General features: G+C 49.5%; 2 protein-coding genes across 4 annotated transcripts in view; both read right to left on the reverse strand.

The window, feature by feature from the left end:
* Positions 1–485: 485 nt before the first annotated feature.
* LOC126535524 (G patch domain-containing protein 2-like) overlaps positions 486–15,671 on the reverse strand; it is a 109,371-nt gene continuing 94,185 nt past the window's right edge. For all 3 annotated transcript variants that reach the window (XM_050182336.3, XM_050182337.3, XM_050182335.3), the window contains one exon: positions 486–1,461. The gene's annotated coding sequence lies outside the window, so the exon portion shown is untranslated. The remainder of the gene's footprint in view (positions 1,462–15,671) is intronic.
* LOC140219540 (tigger transposable element-derived protein 6-like) lies at positions 4,778–5,968 on the reverse strand. Its single transcript, XM_072289422.1, has one exon. It carries the CDS (start codon positions 5,966–5,968, stop codon positions 4,778–4,780), a length of 1,191 nt encoding a protein of 396 aa, XP_072145523.1.

Below are 15,671 nucleotides of genomic sequence, written 5' to 3' on the forward strand. Positions count from 1 at the left end.
ATAGTATGGTCGCACATTCTCGCACGTGAATGCAGTGGTGCGTAGGATGAAATGGCATGAGACTCAATCACTGTGGCAACTGCCGATATCCTGTGGATGAAAGAAACAAAACCCAGGTTACCTATCTGCTGCCACTTTGCTGTAAAAGTGGCCTGAACACAAAACTTCGTGATTGCACTTAATGTTTTGCAGCAGCTTGGCCCAGCAAGTCACAAATGTAGCCCTTTGGCACAATGTATGCAGCTGTACTACCCCAGACATAATGACTTTTCAACTGAAATGTCATTATGCCAGGTCAGAAAGCATTTGCACATGTCTGCTTTGCACTATTTGTCCACTTGCACCAAATTACCGAGGCATGGTGGTTAGAACGTTTGGCTTCAAACTGTATGTTGGTCTGATTCGAGGTTGGGTATCTTCTATATATAATGTCAAGCCTTGATCCAAGCGAAGCATGCAAAACAAATGAAAAGACAAATTCACCATTGAAGAACATTGGCCCATTTATCAGCTCATATTTTGCAGTAACAAAACAAGTGTCAAGACTGCCAACGAGAACAGCATGATGCCAGAGTAAAATGCAAAAAAGCAAAGGAAATTTTAGTGTAGTGAATCAGAAAAATCGCCATGTTTCTACGAGTCTTGTTCAGATATTTAGAGAACGAATTTCCGTGACCAAAAGTGAAGCTAACTTCACCGCAATACTGGACGAAGTGTCACACCTTTGCAGTTATGCAAACTGCTTTATTATAATAATCTGGCATTGAAGGAAACAAGAAAGACAACATGGCTGCTATCTGTAAACTGGTGCCCCGCCAAAGCACTTGTCATCAACCAATCAAGAGGTGCAGTCAATGCATAGTCACTACACTTTAATAACCTGTGATCACAGAAAACACCATATAATAAGGAGAGTGACAATGAATTTACTGGTGTAATTTATTTTTCTACTAAATAAAGCAATTGAAGCCCACCATAACCATCAGCAAAAAAAAAAAGAAAGAATGCACATAGAGATTTAAGTCCCAATGGTAAAACATTGCATGAAAGTGGAGCAACAATGATATCGTGACAGCATGTGAATGGCAGTAAAAACTTACCACAAAAGGCTGTGCATCTAGGAGTTCTAACAGTCATTATACAAGAGACATGAGACACCTGCTTTGCCAAAGCAACACATTTGGAAGGCAGGTCAAAGGAAACGTAGCCTGCTTGTTTTTCAGGTCACCAAAAATCACCAGGTGGGCATTTCTTCTTTTCACTTGGTCCACCACTGAGTCACGTGCACACATCCACCATCAAAGAAGCTCAGCATGCTAGAAATTTGTGCAATATTTTTCCACTGGGCAGTGATAATGACACCTCAAGATGCCTGGCCTTGTGAATCAAGGATGCTTTGCAGACTGACTCCTTTGCAGCTGATGTAGCCAGCAGGGATTGGGAAAAGTGCTGCCTCCAGACCTGCCAAAAAAAGCAGTGCATTGTTACAGAGGCACTGTCACTCAGGCTTTTCAAATGAGCTCTCACTTGTAGCACAATTCTGCCCAAAATTCGACCTATCCAGACCATCCAGAGCAAAGTAAACAGCCGCACATTTGTATTTTTCTCTGAACGGCGAAACAAAAACTAAACCTCATAATTTGTTTAGCGCAAAACAAAGTAATTATGGATTCGCACCGACTAGCCCACTAAACCTCATAAACCTCATAAGCATTTCACTGAATACAGATTCCACACCAACACATTCAGGTACTCTTTCTTTCCCCATACAATAACAGATTGGTATGCATTTCCCAAACAATACAGTCAAACCTCGATATAACAAAATTCATAATGTAACAAACTACTTTCATTTCTCGATCTTAGTTGCATTAAAAATTGATTTTTTTTCTTTAAATATAACAAAGCAATTTTGTGACACATTTAAACAAGTTTTTCGCCATTTCAAGCATGTACTTGGAGTCGGTATGCCTAGTAAATCTAGCAAACAACTATGAAAATGTCAGCCATGGAAAAACTGATCTCAAGCATCCTTCCGCATGAAAAGTTAAGAGTGGCAGAACTGTTATCAAAGCATGAAACACTGCTACATCACTTATCGCATGGGTAAACAACTGGGGAAGGCTGCGGAGCGCGCGGCAGCAGAGCTCACAGAAACACGAGAGCTGATGGTTCCTTCTGTGCTAGAGGGATGGGGAGGGAGTAAACACGAGTAACGTGATCGAACCCGCGCTAGGGAAGGCGCGAACGTGCATCTATCTGCCCTGTCCTCCTAGAGTGTGTGTCTCCTCTTCCGTGCGTGTGGCCATATGTGGGCCCGGCGCCCTATCTTGAAGGAATCAAATCCACGTCACAAGGATTCCTTGTGGCGTTCTCACCTGTACTCGTGGGACAAAGGAACGACAACACAGTAGTGCAAACAATCACAAGGGCATTTAATGCACCTTTCATACACTAATGCCTATTAGCTGAATTGCTATCCACGAACATGCCGATGGATGCATGACGAATCGAGGAAGTCCGACTCACCGCGACCAGATAGCGAGCGAATATATTCGCTCCATGCTGGACGCCAACGCCTGGTTGTTTGCGTGTACGGTCACGCAAATGGTGGTGTGTTTGAACGATCGTGTTCATCCATTCCGGTGAAGGCCTTGCGAGATGGTCTCGGAAGAGCATGGATCGGCGCACGCACAGAATGTCTGCGCTGCTTGCCGACCTGCAGCCAAAAAAGAAAGAGCCTACTCCCTGTCACGCTCGACCAACCGTGCCGTTAGGTACCGTAAAAGCGCGCATATAATATGAGTTGTTTTTCCTATTATTAGCGTTCCAAATTTTTGCCTCATACTATATGCGGATCCGAACAAAAATTTAAGTCAGAAATTTGGGCTAGAAGTTTTGGTTTCATTACTGCTGAGTAGTTATGGCTTGCCTTCGTTATTACTGCGTAAATACGGCTTGGCTTCCTTATTGCTGCATTGCTACGGCTTGGTTTCGTTCTTGCTGCATAACTACAGCATCGTTTCTTTATTGTTGAGTGTGCACCTTGGCAGCACACATGTGAACCACGCTTCGCGAAGCGCATCTTTTTTATTCCGCATTGAAGGACCAAGATGCCCGGACCACGAAAACAGTGCTCGGCTGCTTTCAAGAGAAAGGTTATTTTAGCCGCACAGGACATCGGCAACAGTGCGGCCGGGAGGCAGTTTGGCGTCAATGAGGGAAGCACTCACGGGTGGCATCGACAAAAGGAAGCCCTTTTCGCGTGCAGCGGAACGCGAAGAAGCTTTCGCGGCCCAAAGAGTGGGACATTCCTGGAAATCGAAGTCATCCTGACGGAGTTTGTGCGCCAACATTGAGCCGCGCATCTAGCTGTGAGTGTGGAGCTTATGAGGGCAAAAGCTAAGGAGCTTGCAAGAGAAAAAGGGCTACTGAGCTCCGCCTTCAAAGCGAGCAAGCACTGGATTTATCGTTACATGTGCCGTGCTGGATTTTCCTTGCGCCGGCGAACTTCGATTTCGTAAAAGCTGCCAGAATCATTCGAAGAGCTGCTTGTGGCTTTCCAGCGCCACATTATTTCGCTGCGCAAGTCCAAGAACTTCCAGCTAGGGCAAACAAACATCGCTTTATCTGGACATGCCATCGCCCCTCATCATGCACGAAAAGGGCTCTAAACAAGTTTATGTCTGGTCCACTGGCAACGAGAAAACGCGAGTTACTGTCATGTTGTCGTGCATGGCAGACAGACGCAAGCTCCCGCCCTATGTCGTCTTTAAGTACAAGACAGTGCCTAAAGGTGAGGAGCTGCCAAAAAGTAAGATGCCATGAGAAAGGCTGGACTGTTGTCGTTCCCGTCCATCCTCATGCTGGATGCATTTCGTTGCCATGTGGCCAACTCAGTGAAGAGGCTGTTGCGCGAATCCGGCACTGAACTCATCGTTATCTTGGGTGGGATGACATCTCAGCTGCAGCCTTTAGATGTTTGCGTGAACGAGTTGCTCAAGGACGCGGTCAAGTGGTGTTACACAGATCGGATGCGCTCAGGTGAGCCTGCAGTGACGCCAACCAGGCGGCTGAAGTGGGCTTTGCCAGCTACGCTATGCAAGTGGATTGTGGACACATGGGCCAGCATACCAGAGGACCTTATGCGTCGCGCATTCAAGAAGTGCGGCATCTCAAACGCGCTCGATGGCACAGAGGATGAGTACCCTGGGAAAATATGTCCGACAAGGAACTATCCGAAGAGAGCACAGCTGAGGAAGACAGTGATTGAAGTGCGGAGTGCAATTTAAATGAATGTTTTCCTCAAGTTTTCCTTACTGGTATTATACGCAGATGCAGTCGCGTCTCACTACAACGACACTGACGGTGCACGAGAAAAAATTCGTAGAAGCGAAAATTTCGTTGTTGTGGAAATATGGCTAACCTGAACTGCTAAGCCACAAACCTTTATTTCCAAAAGTCAACCAGTGTCGACTGCTTCCCTTTTCTTCTCAGGAGCATCATGACACGATTTTCACAGTCGGCGAGTAGCTGCATCGTGATGTCGTCATCATGCACAGCCACATAGTTTCTGACGACATCGAACGCATCCAGTACGCAAGATGTGGCTGGTGGATGAAGGTCTGGCACTTCGTCATCTGACTGCCCCTCGTCGTCGCGGACGCTTAATGTCCTCATCACTCAATTCCTCATGGACGATCACAATAATGTCAGCGTCGATGAAGCCGTCCAGCTCGACATCGGATGGCACACTTCCGGCACCTTGAAGGGCCGCTCAGGACGCAATTACGTCTGCCGGCAGATGCACTGCTGCATTGCAGTCAGCAGGATCCTCAGCGGAGTCGGTGTCTGGGTCTCTGAGCTTGAAGCCCGCGTGTGTGAAGCAGTTCGCGATAACTGGCCATCCAGTTGCAGCCCACACAGCAGTCGTCATCTGCAGCACCACGTAGAGGTCTAACTTCGTGTCGCGACCGGTCTCCACATTCAATAGAAGACGCTGCATCACTCGCTGGCGGTAGGCGCACTTCAGACTTCTAATGACACCTTGGTGAAGTGGCTGTATTATCGAAGTGCAGTTCCGCGGAAAGCACTTCAGCTCCACATTTGTGAGCTTAGTATCCAGAATATGATGGGCGGAGCAATTGTCCAGCAACAAGCACACCCGCCGGCCCTGCCTCCTCATGTCGCAGTCAAATGACGTGACCCATTCGGAGAAAATGGCCCGCGTCATCCAAGAGCAGCTGTTGGCGACATATTTTACGGGAAGGCTCCTATTACCCTTAAAGCAATGGGGCCTTGCACTCTTCCCAATAACTAGCGGTGGGCGCTTGTCGGATCCATCCGTGTTGGCGCACAGCAGCACGGTCACACACTTCTTACTGTGTTTCCCACCGTGGCAATGCTGACCTTTCATTTCGAGGGTTTTTGACGGCAGCATCTCATAAAACAGGCCTGTCTCGTCGTTGTAAATGTCCCGCTTGGCACAGTCTTTCAACAACGCCGAAACGTTTGTGGAGATCCAGGCGGATGCGCTGCCTATGTCTGCCGATGCCGACTCACCAGAAAGCGTCTTGCCGACAATGTCATGGTGGGCCTTGAATCTGCTAAGCCAGCCTGTGCCCGCCTTAAAATCATCAATTCCCAGCAGGCAAGCGTAATTCAGGGCCTTCTGCTGCACGGCGTTTCCACTGATGGGTATGTTTTTCGCCGTCGTCTCAACAAACCATGTGTACATAGCTTTGCCGAGGTCTTTGTGCGCCGACGGCATCCGCTTCTTCCGCTTGGCTGATGCACCCAATGCAAGAGCTTGCGCTATTGCCTCTTTGGACTTCAAAATGGTGGACAGCAAACTGGGAGAAATCCCAAACTTTTCCGCAACGTCGCCTTTTTTCTGCCCACTTGCGACTTCGGCCAGGATCCGAGCTTTATCCTCCAAGGATAAAAACTTTCGACATGGCGCCGCCATGTCGAAAAGCCCACTAAAACAGAACGGCTTCTCTGAGCAAATTGAACACCACTACACATGCACAACACGAACTGCCAATTAATTGCACTAGCCCTAACTATGCACCGACAGCATTGAGATGCAGCATGGACTGACGACACAACTGAGCTTCGGCTTTGGATTGTCTGCAGCTAAATAGTTTCAAGCCAATCCCAAAGGTAGGCCAGTCTCATCGCCGTCGCCATCGAGCAATGGCGGCAATGGCGGCCCCCATGCTCGGTCATAAGCGGCAGTTTCTTGTGGTGCCAACACGTGATCATAACTTTGTTGACGCATTTTTATGTGCAAAATGTGCAAAATGACCGAAATTGCGTTTCCTGCACGGCAAATTAAATTTCGAGTCTGAAATTACTTCGTCAGATTTCGTTGAAGCGGAGCGACGTAAGAAAATGTGTTTGTTGTGGTGAGGATAGTTATGCATTGACTCCTATGGGCAGCTGATGGGGAACTGATAATTATTCGTTGTACCGAAAATTTCATTGAAGCGGCATTCATTCTAGTGGAGTTTGACTGTAAACCTTTTTTTTTTCCCATTCCGTGTCCCGAAAATTTCACCTCATACTATGTGTGGGTTCGTATTATACGTCGGTTTTTATGGTAAAGATGGCGAAAGTGTCGTGCTCGCAGCGCCACACTTGCGCCATCTTTCATAATGCGCGCTGCAACCAGACCAACCGCCACTGGCACTAAGTTACATGGAGAAGCAACACTACAGGAGATGCGAGACATGCGGGGAAAAGAACATATAAGGGGATGCCTGAGTCGCGCATACCCACACCCTCAAGGACAGCGACCCGACACATTAACAGGCAGCGCCACAAATGCACCGAGTGCGTGCTGCTTTTCAATGAACGCCTTTCACACCAATGCTTTAGCGAGATGTGCCATGAATACACTGGGTATATGCCGCTCTTCAATGAGCCTCTTGCCAACTTGGGTCGCTGACTATGTCACTGAGTGTGTGGAAAGCCAGGGGCCAATTCTCCGCGCTCAAAGGCACCAGCACACAATGCTTCTCATCTCGGAAGTCATCTGTGGACTTCTCAGCAGTGCCCCTAGATGGCACAGCATGTCCAGAAAGAAGCTCGAGAGATGAGTCGGTTGCTGCACGGCGCGTTTCTGAGTGTTCACACACACCGGCATGTGATGCGTTTCAAATACCATGCACAGGCATTGTGGCAGCAGTGCTACGTGGCACCAAGTGTTCTTAGGGAAGCATGAAAGAGAGTCCCGCTGCAGTACATGCCTGATGGATAACTAGTTTCGACAGTAGCAATACAAGGTTTGGCTATACTGATTCAATGCTAATGCATAACCGTCGACAGTCATTGTAAGATGGTTTCTGCTGCAATCTTTTTAAGGGGGGACACGGGTCTTAATAACCGAAAATCACAAAAAAAAATCAATTTTTGGGAACTATTTGTTTCGGCATCTGTTGTGATGTTCCGGCGAAGAAGAAGACTAAAGAGACAAGAACCGGAGGAGGAGGAAGAGAAAGAAGTGGTCAAGATGGATCCCTGTAAATAAATGAGTGTATTTTAACAAGTACTTTAAATCTGTAATGCCTAATCTACCCCGTACCAAAACGATTTGCCCAAAAGCACAACCGAAGTGTCCGGAAAAAAATATTTTGTCAGCGTGGATCGCGAGAAACAACCCCAAGAATTGCGCAGAAACATTGCGGAGTTCACAGAGCTATTTCTCGTCTTTCCTGCTGCTGAGCGCCACCATCTGGGTATCGTTCGAAAGCTCAAAGTTCCGCCTTTCATTTCCCCGCATCCTTGCCGATGATGGCCGCATAGAAAAAGCGCAAACTTAAATCAATCAGGGGCCGGTTAGAGGAAGCTCGCAATGCATGCGGCCCTCCTATTGACTCAGCGCACCAGCACACTGAGACGAGCCTTCCGATTGGCTGTTGCTATGGCAATTAGGCCTAGCAGACGAGCTCGTCTGCTAGCCTGGCAGTGGGTCACTTTGACAACTGCAGATATGCCATTTCTTTGTTCATCGTATTGAGAACGTAAGCGGCAAATCGACGCTCTCTAAAAAAATGATGTTTGATACCGGATACGCATCCATGAAAAGCGAAGCGCAAGCGGTCTCTACCTCTTATGGTGTTACGAACGGCCTGCAAGGGTGCCGACCTACAAAATGTTCCCAGCCAGCCGCAGCGGTGGGGGTGGCGATATTCGGAGAACCAGACCTTGAAATGCTCCCGGCCCGCTGCGATGACTCGTTCTGGGAAAACAATACACCGCGTTCCCAAGCAAGCGCCGCTGCTATGACTAAACGCGGTCTACGGACCAAGTATTGTTTGTGGATTCGCCGTGGCCGCCACGGTTTGTTAGAAGCGATGGAAATCCGGGGAGCTCCTGGAAGACATTTTGCACTGCCGTCCCACACAGCTTAGAAGTCATGGACAGACACGGCGGCCATTGTCTGCAGAGTCAACACTGGGATGAAGAGTCGCCTGCTCGGGGAAAAGCACTGTCTCCGAGAACCCACTCACCTCGGCGAGGTCAGTGAAACATGTATGGAAGTGTGTGTAACCCTCCCCCTTAAAGGCGGGTCGGCTACGATGACTTTGAACACTCAGAGTTTGTAGCAGGCTGAACGGCCATTTTTCCCTCACCTAGGGATCTAGGGAGGACAGAGTGTTTATAAGCAGCTGTTGTGTGGTTGCCGAGTGTGCATTCCTCTTGCAGTCATGTTAGACTGATGAACTGTAACATTCTCATGTAAATGATGTAAATAAACCTATATTTCTCGTTCCCAATGAGAACAAGTCTCTCCATGAACAATGAGAACAATGTCCTCAGCATGGATAAGTTGGACGACGGCATGGGCCAGCTACCATCTATTTCATGCCCGACTCCAAACATTACAATGGCAAGAAAGGGGAAGTTCAGACGAGCCGACAAGATTGCGCCGAAGATAAGTCACTGCGTCACGCAATCTCAAACCGCATTGGCAATAATGCAACCGGCGAAGCTGACCATTGCCCTCTATCCCCGCGTGTAGGTTTACTTTGCAGACCGCCGACGATGTGCCGATGCCCATTCCTGTGCCTCTCGCGCGTACACCAGTTCGTGTTGGTGCATTCCAGATTCTGTTATGAGCCTATACGTGCGCCTAATGTCTACATCAGCAGAAGAATTTAGCATTTTTAATTATATAGTAATTATTATTTCCTGGTTTTTAAGCTTGAAATTTATATTTTCCCAGTTATTATTTTTGAGTTTTCTTTCTCAAGCTTTCTTAGTCTCAAATTTTGGGATCAGCAGTGTTCCTTCTACTCATTCAATTCTCGTCATTCTTTTTTGTCCCTGAATGCAGGTAAGTCAGAGAGTGCACAAAAACTATGACATAGTGTCTTAGGACACTTAAATATTTTGAAATTCTGTACAAATCACCAACAAGAATTCACCTTCTTAAAGCTGTATCTTTAGAATATCATAACTTTGGCTAAACTACAGATACAAACATCCAAGAGCTAACTTGCAGTATCTGAGGAGGAGGAGGAGGAAAAACTTTATTTGCTCTAATTGGTTAGAAATTAGCGGTGGCAGATGCGGTCGGCCGTCTTCACGGTCTTCTTCCCCATCTGCGCAGGGTCGACGCCCCTATTCCAGGGCACCACTGAGGGTGGCTACTCGGCGAGCGTGCCTTACTAGTCCATGCTGGACTTTCGGATTGCTGCTGGAGAGCACCCTCTCCCACTGCTTCGCACTCGGGTCTTTTATTTGAAGGAATTGTTGATTCTGAACGCATTCCCATGTAATGTGATATAAGGTGGGCTTGGCGCCGCACCAGGGGCAAATGTCTCTATACTGGGTGGGAAACATCTTGCTTAGTGTGTTTAGGGTTGGATATGTTCCTGTTTGCAGCCTCCTCCAAGAGGTTGCTTCATGCTGATTTAGGCTGTTGTGGGGTGGAGGGTATTTGATTCGGACCCCCTTATAGTAATTCAAAATGTCTGAGTAGCTTGGGTTGACAGGTATGGGTTCCTCAGGGTCGGTGCTTGTGGCCGCTCGGTTTGTGTGCTCTCGAGCTGCCTTGTCCGCCCTTAGGTTCCCTTCTATTCCAGCGTGTCCCGGTACCCAGAAAATTGTATGCCTGACTTTGTTGTTAGCCCTGCAGGAGCGGAGGATGTGAAGCGCTCTGCGTCCTATTCTGCCGTTCATGTAATTCCGACACGTAGTTTGCGAGTCGGTGAGTATTGTTAAAGACCTTTCGGATCGGTAGCCCTCCACTGCCGCTAGAGCTACGGCTATTTCCTCAGCTTCCGTTACCGAGCAGTCCTTCATTGACGCGCTGCTGATCTCTGTCACGAGAATCCCATCCTCGTCGCCAGTGTCACGATCCACCCCGGGTCGTGAACAAGGGAGGGCTCCTGGCACCCTCCGATAGACGGACGCCCCGCAGCGTGGTGGTGCTGAAAGATTACTGACCGGCGAGCTGCCGTGCTCCTCGGTGTTTATTGTGGTGCGGGTGACCACTGTTGCCTGCCGAGCTATAGCAGGCCGCCGAGCTTGGCGGGTGAACCAAGATTATGTCCGAGGGGGCGTCACCTACTTGCTACAACCCCTCACCCCCAGTTTGTTTGTTAAATAAAAAAAACAAACGTCCAAGTTCAAACAAATGTCCAAGTTCAACAAACGTCCAAGTTCAAGTCAAACGCATGAAACAAACGTCCAAGTTCACACTATGAGGCTCTGACTCCACCCTAGCTGGGTCGACGGTGCCTGCTACCCAGGCGAGTAACGGTCTGGTGGCCTCCGCCGTCGAGTACTCCGCCTGGGCACCGGTGTTGACGGGTCGGCTGTGGCAACGCCGGGTGCTGCCTGAGCCAGCCTTGCTCCATCCGGGGGGTCCGTAGTGGTCGGCCTTGCGAGTGGTGCCGGGCTTGACACCGGTCCAACGGGTGCCGCACCACTGGCTACGGTTGCCGCCTCCGAGGTAGGTGGTACTCCGCTAGAAGCGACTGGTGCTGCCGTTAGTCCTCCTGCGGGCTGGAACTCAGTGGCAGTCGAGGGTGCTGGCCAGGTCCCGAGGCGAGGTCTGACATGGTGGGCGTGTCTGTGCCACATGGCCCCATCTGGCATGCGGACGAGCAGCGATGAGGCGCTGGCAGGAGACACCACCTGTCCGGCAGACCAGGGTGGGCCAGGACGGAAGTTCCTGGCGACAACTGGAGCTCCCGACTCTGGCAAATGCCCGGGACGGCACCCTTGGTCAGCAGCCAGCTTCTGCTTCAGCTTCTGCGTCTCTGATTGAGCCTTGCGCAGCTTGCGCTTGCTGTGGGAGACCTCGCTCTTGAGCTGCCTGTTGCGGCTCTGCAGGCACTTGTACTCTGCCGTGCGCACCACCAGGCTCTTGGGCAGCGACCGCAGCTCTATCCGCAGCCGCTCCACCGTCTTCAGGGCCTCCTTGTGGTCAAGCTGAAGCTGCTCCAGCTCCATGGAAATGGGGTGCCCGCAGATTTCGACGGTCAGCATGTATGGCGGCACAGACGCCGGTACAAAGCCTGTGTGCCACATGTCGAAAATCGGCGGGTCCTCGGCCACGACGTAGAGCCTGGCCGCGGAAGAACTTGAGCTTGCTGCCGCATGCCTCCGCCGCGTACCCTTGCGACGGCTACCCTGGCCGCGGGCTTGTGTTGTACCTGGGCTTGAATCAGGCTGCTGCTTGCTGTTCGTCCTCCCACTTCGGCATACACGTGCCAGGTGCCCAGTTTTCCCGCACGTAAAGCATTGTGCTTGAGAGAACTGGCACTGTGAAGGGGAGTGGGCACCACCACAGCGACCGCAGGTACTGCCCTTTGTCGCGAACTTGTTGACCGCCGCTTCCGCCGACGGTGAGCCAGTCGCACGTGAAATCTCGCCGGCGTCCTTGGCGGCAGCTTCCATTGCCAGCGCTGCCTTCACGGCGTCATCCAGCGACGGGTCGGGAAGCTCCAGGAGTCGCGTCTGCATGGCGGGGTTGTTGATTCCGCAGACGAAACGGTCCCGGAGCAGCGAGTCCAGTTGGTCCCCGAAGGCGCAGGCACTCGCTAACCCTCGTAGCGCAGCAACGAATTGCCCGAGGGTCTCTCCGTCCCGGCGGCTCCGGTTGTTGAAGCGGAAACGCTCCATTAGTGTGGACGGTGCTGGGTTAAAATGCGAGCGCAGTATGGCAAGCAGCTCACCCAGCGTCTTAACGTGCGGCGTGGCTGGCTTCAGAAGGTCGAGCAAGAGGCTGAAGACGCGGGTCCCGCAGCTGGCCAGAAAAATGTCCCGCTGTTTGGCCTCGGGTGTGTCGTTTGCCTGGAAGAACACGTGGACTTGCTCCTCGTAAATTTGCCAGGCGGACTCATCTCCCTCGAACGGCTCGAGCCTTCCGTACAGCGGCATGGCGACCGCAACGGGGGGCGGTGTTTCGCCGCTCGCGGCGGCGTGTGACGCTCCGTAGGTACTCGTCGCCAGCTTCGTCGCTAGAGTCACGAGGATCCCATCTTCGTCGCCAGTGTCACGAGGATCCCATCCTCGTCGCCAGTGTCACGATCCACCCCGGGTCGTGAACAAGGGAGGGCTCCTGGCACCCTCCGATAGACGGACGCCCCGCAGCGTGGTGGTGCTGAAAGATTACTGACCGGCGAGCCGCCGTGCTCCTCGGTGTTTATTGTGGTGCGGGTGACCACTGTTGCCTGCCGAGCTATAGCAGGCCGCCGAGCTTGGCGGGTGAACCAAGATTATGTCCGAGGGGGCGTCACCTACTTGCTACAATCTCTTTGTAGTCCTGGCTTATTACTATCGCAGCTGTCTTTACTATGTTTGTGCCTCTTTGCTTGGCGTATACTGCAGCATCTGTGTATACTGTTGTGTTTTTTGTGGCCAGGTACTTTTCGACGTATTTCGCCCTTGCGTCCCTTCGCGTCGTGTGGAGGTTTGGGTCCATGTTTTTGGGTAGGGGGCTAACAGTGTATGTTTCCCGATATTCATCAGGAATCCCCTCCGTTCTTTGGGTTTCTTTGATTGATTCCGCGAAGCCTAGCCTTATTAGCAGTTCCCTTCCCGTTTTAGTCTGCTGGAGTCTCATGAGCTGTGCGATACTTTGGGCTTCTTTTAGTTCTTCGAAGGTGTTGCTTAAACCAAGTGCCATTAGTTTCTCTGTCGATGTATTGTTCGGCAGGTGAAGTGCTGTTTTGTACGCTTTGCGTAAAATTGTGTCCGCTTCTTGTATTTCCTGTTTGGTGCAGTTGAAGTACGGGTGTGGAAGAATACGTCGGGGAAAGAGGCCTTGAGTGCTCCACGGAGAAATCCGAGCTTCTGAGAATTACACGGGGCAAGAAAAGCAAAGACAGCCTTAACATATGGCTAAAGGGGCAGCCGATACCCGAAAGCCAACAAATCAGGATCCTTGGAATGTGGGTGCAATCCAACCAGCACTGCACCCACACGCTGAAAACACTCAAGCAGTCAACAACCCAAATAGCACGCATGATTACGCGGGTGTCACAAAAGAGATATGGGATGAAAGAAGGAGACACACTTAAGCTGGTTGGCAACCTGGTGGTCAGCAGGGTCGCATACTCACTCCCGTACTTCAACTGCAGTATCTGAACATCCAGGAACATACCTGCTTCATTTTAGCTATGTTGTTGTAGTACATATCTTGCAACTCACATCCCAAATTTTTAACACAAGAAGAATAATCTAACTACTTTCTTTTTATTGACCTCAAAAAAGTCTAATTGCATACTTTTAAGCAGCACACAAGATTGGATGTGTCCTGAAAGTTTCATGTGTTTAGAGCGAGTATCAAAAATGGTTGTTCTGGATACCACGTCCCCTCATATTCAATGCTGTTTGTTTTTTGTACTTTCCTCAAAACACAAATTTTGGGCTTCGTGTAATATTCAGGCCTCGATATCTCAACACCAAGAACAGATAGAACTAAAGCTTTTTTTCTTGTAGAACAGAGCCTAATGTATACTCTATGCAGTATAGCAAGGAAATTTTTTTTTGCACTTTGGAAATTATTTATTTTGCAACAACTTCTGCCACGTGGTTGCCATATTTTGTGGGCTTGTATTCAATTGACTGTAAAATATCTATTAAGGGCCAGATAAAAAATGTGCTTGCTACCTTTCATTCCTTAGTCTTTATGCTATCTAACCATGCCTTACAAATAATTTTTATTGTGTCATTTATTTTCCATTGTGGCCTTAAACAATGGAAGGGAAATGTTAATTATCATAGAAACTAATTGACTTACAACAAAACTAATTACATATTTGAAATCAGCACAAAAACCTTAATGAGGCTGGAAATTTTCATTACTATTGATGAAAAAGAGGATGAACATTATTACAATTGCAGTGTAGATTAGTGTTCCTTGGGAACTTAATGCCCCGTCACAGTGCCGATGTGCCAACGACCAAGTCCACGAAGGCATGAGCGGGGCAAGCACTTGGGCGTTGGAAAAAATAAAGTAGTTGATTCTTGCATTTTAATGTGGCAATATCTATTTCCTGTTCCACCACAGTGGTGACTCCGGACCATGGAACACGATGCTCCAGAAGTTTACCCCAAGCCACTACCAAGCACCGACTCTTCGCACAGTCCCTGACAACACTGATGAATCACTAGGCAGTATGACTACCTCCGTGCTGGCATGACCATCCAGACATTTGGTTTATTCAAGTAGAGGCCCGTTTTAAGTCTCTAACATCACTTCACAGCAAGCAAAGTAGGCTACCTAAAATGAGCTTGTCGTCGAAGTGTGGGACATCCTTACTGTGCCACCAAGCCAGACACCATACAACACGCTGAAGAAAGCTATCCTTGAGTGCATGGCAATTTCTGAACCGAAGCGGCTGCAAGTGCTACTAACATCAACCAAGCTTGGTGATCGCCGCCCATTGCAACTTCTCAGACATATGCAAAAACTTCTCAGCACTCGGTTCTCAAGTTTCGACAATAGTCTACTAAAGGAACTGTTTACCCAGCACTACCACCCAAGGTTCAGACGGTTTTGGCATCAGCATCAAAGCTGAATCAATCCGCGCTGGCCATTCTCGCCGACAAGGTATGCGAAATAGCACCTTCCCAGCTATCCGTAGCTGCTGCAAGTTCCGAGACGCACACTTCCATCCTTGCAGTGACATTGCCCACCAACCGACTGTCCACTCCGAAACCTCCCTCACCAAAGCTAGATGACAATGCTGAGTTTCACACCGACATTCAGCGGCTCACAGATCTTGTGGCAAGCAACCTCACCACAAAGGACGACGACACCTCAGCGAGATAGTTCGGAGATGGACGACCCTTCAGGCGATCTCCACATCATGCACCAAGACCCTCCCATGGTCCTTCTCCAGCTAGATACTCTTCAGAATAATCGTCACCTTTTGGGTATCACTGACGCTTTGGACAGTCCGCGCGGCATTGTACACGACCATGTGGTTGGCCGGGAAACAACATTGGGAACCAGTAACAGCGACGAACGACTCCCGCTTGCCTGCCAATTGCCTGTTCTTCGTTTGACAATCGATCAGCAGATTGCAGTTTTCCATTGACACAAGAACAGAGGCGAGTGTGCTGCCCGCCCGTGGCATAGACAGAAACTGTAGGCCAATCAAGCAACTGCAAGCCGTGAACGACAGCAAAATTGAGATTACTGC

Source organism: Dermacentor andersoni, chromosome 7 (genome assembly GCF_023375885.2).
Source record: "Dermacentor andersoni chromosome 7, qqDerAnde1_hic_scaffold, whole genome shotgun sequence".
NCBI lineage: Eukaryota > Metazoa > Arthropoda > Arachnida > Ixodida > Ixodidae > Dermacentor > Dermacentor andersoni.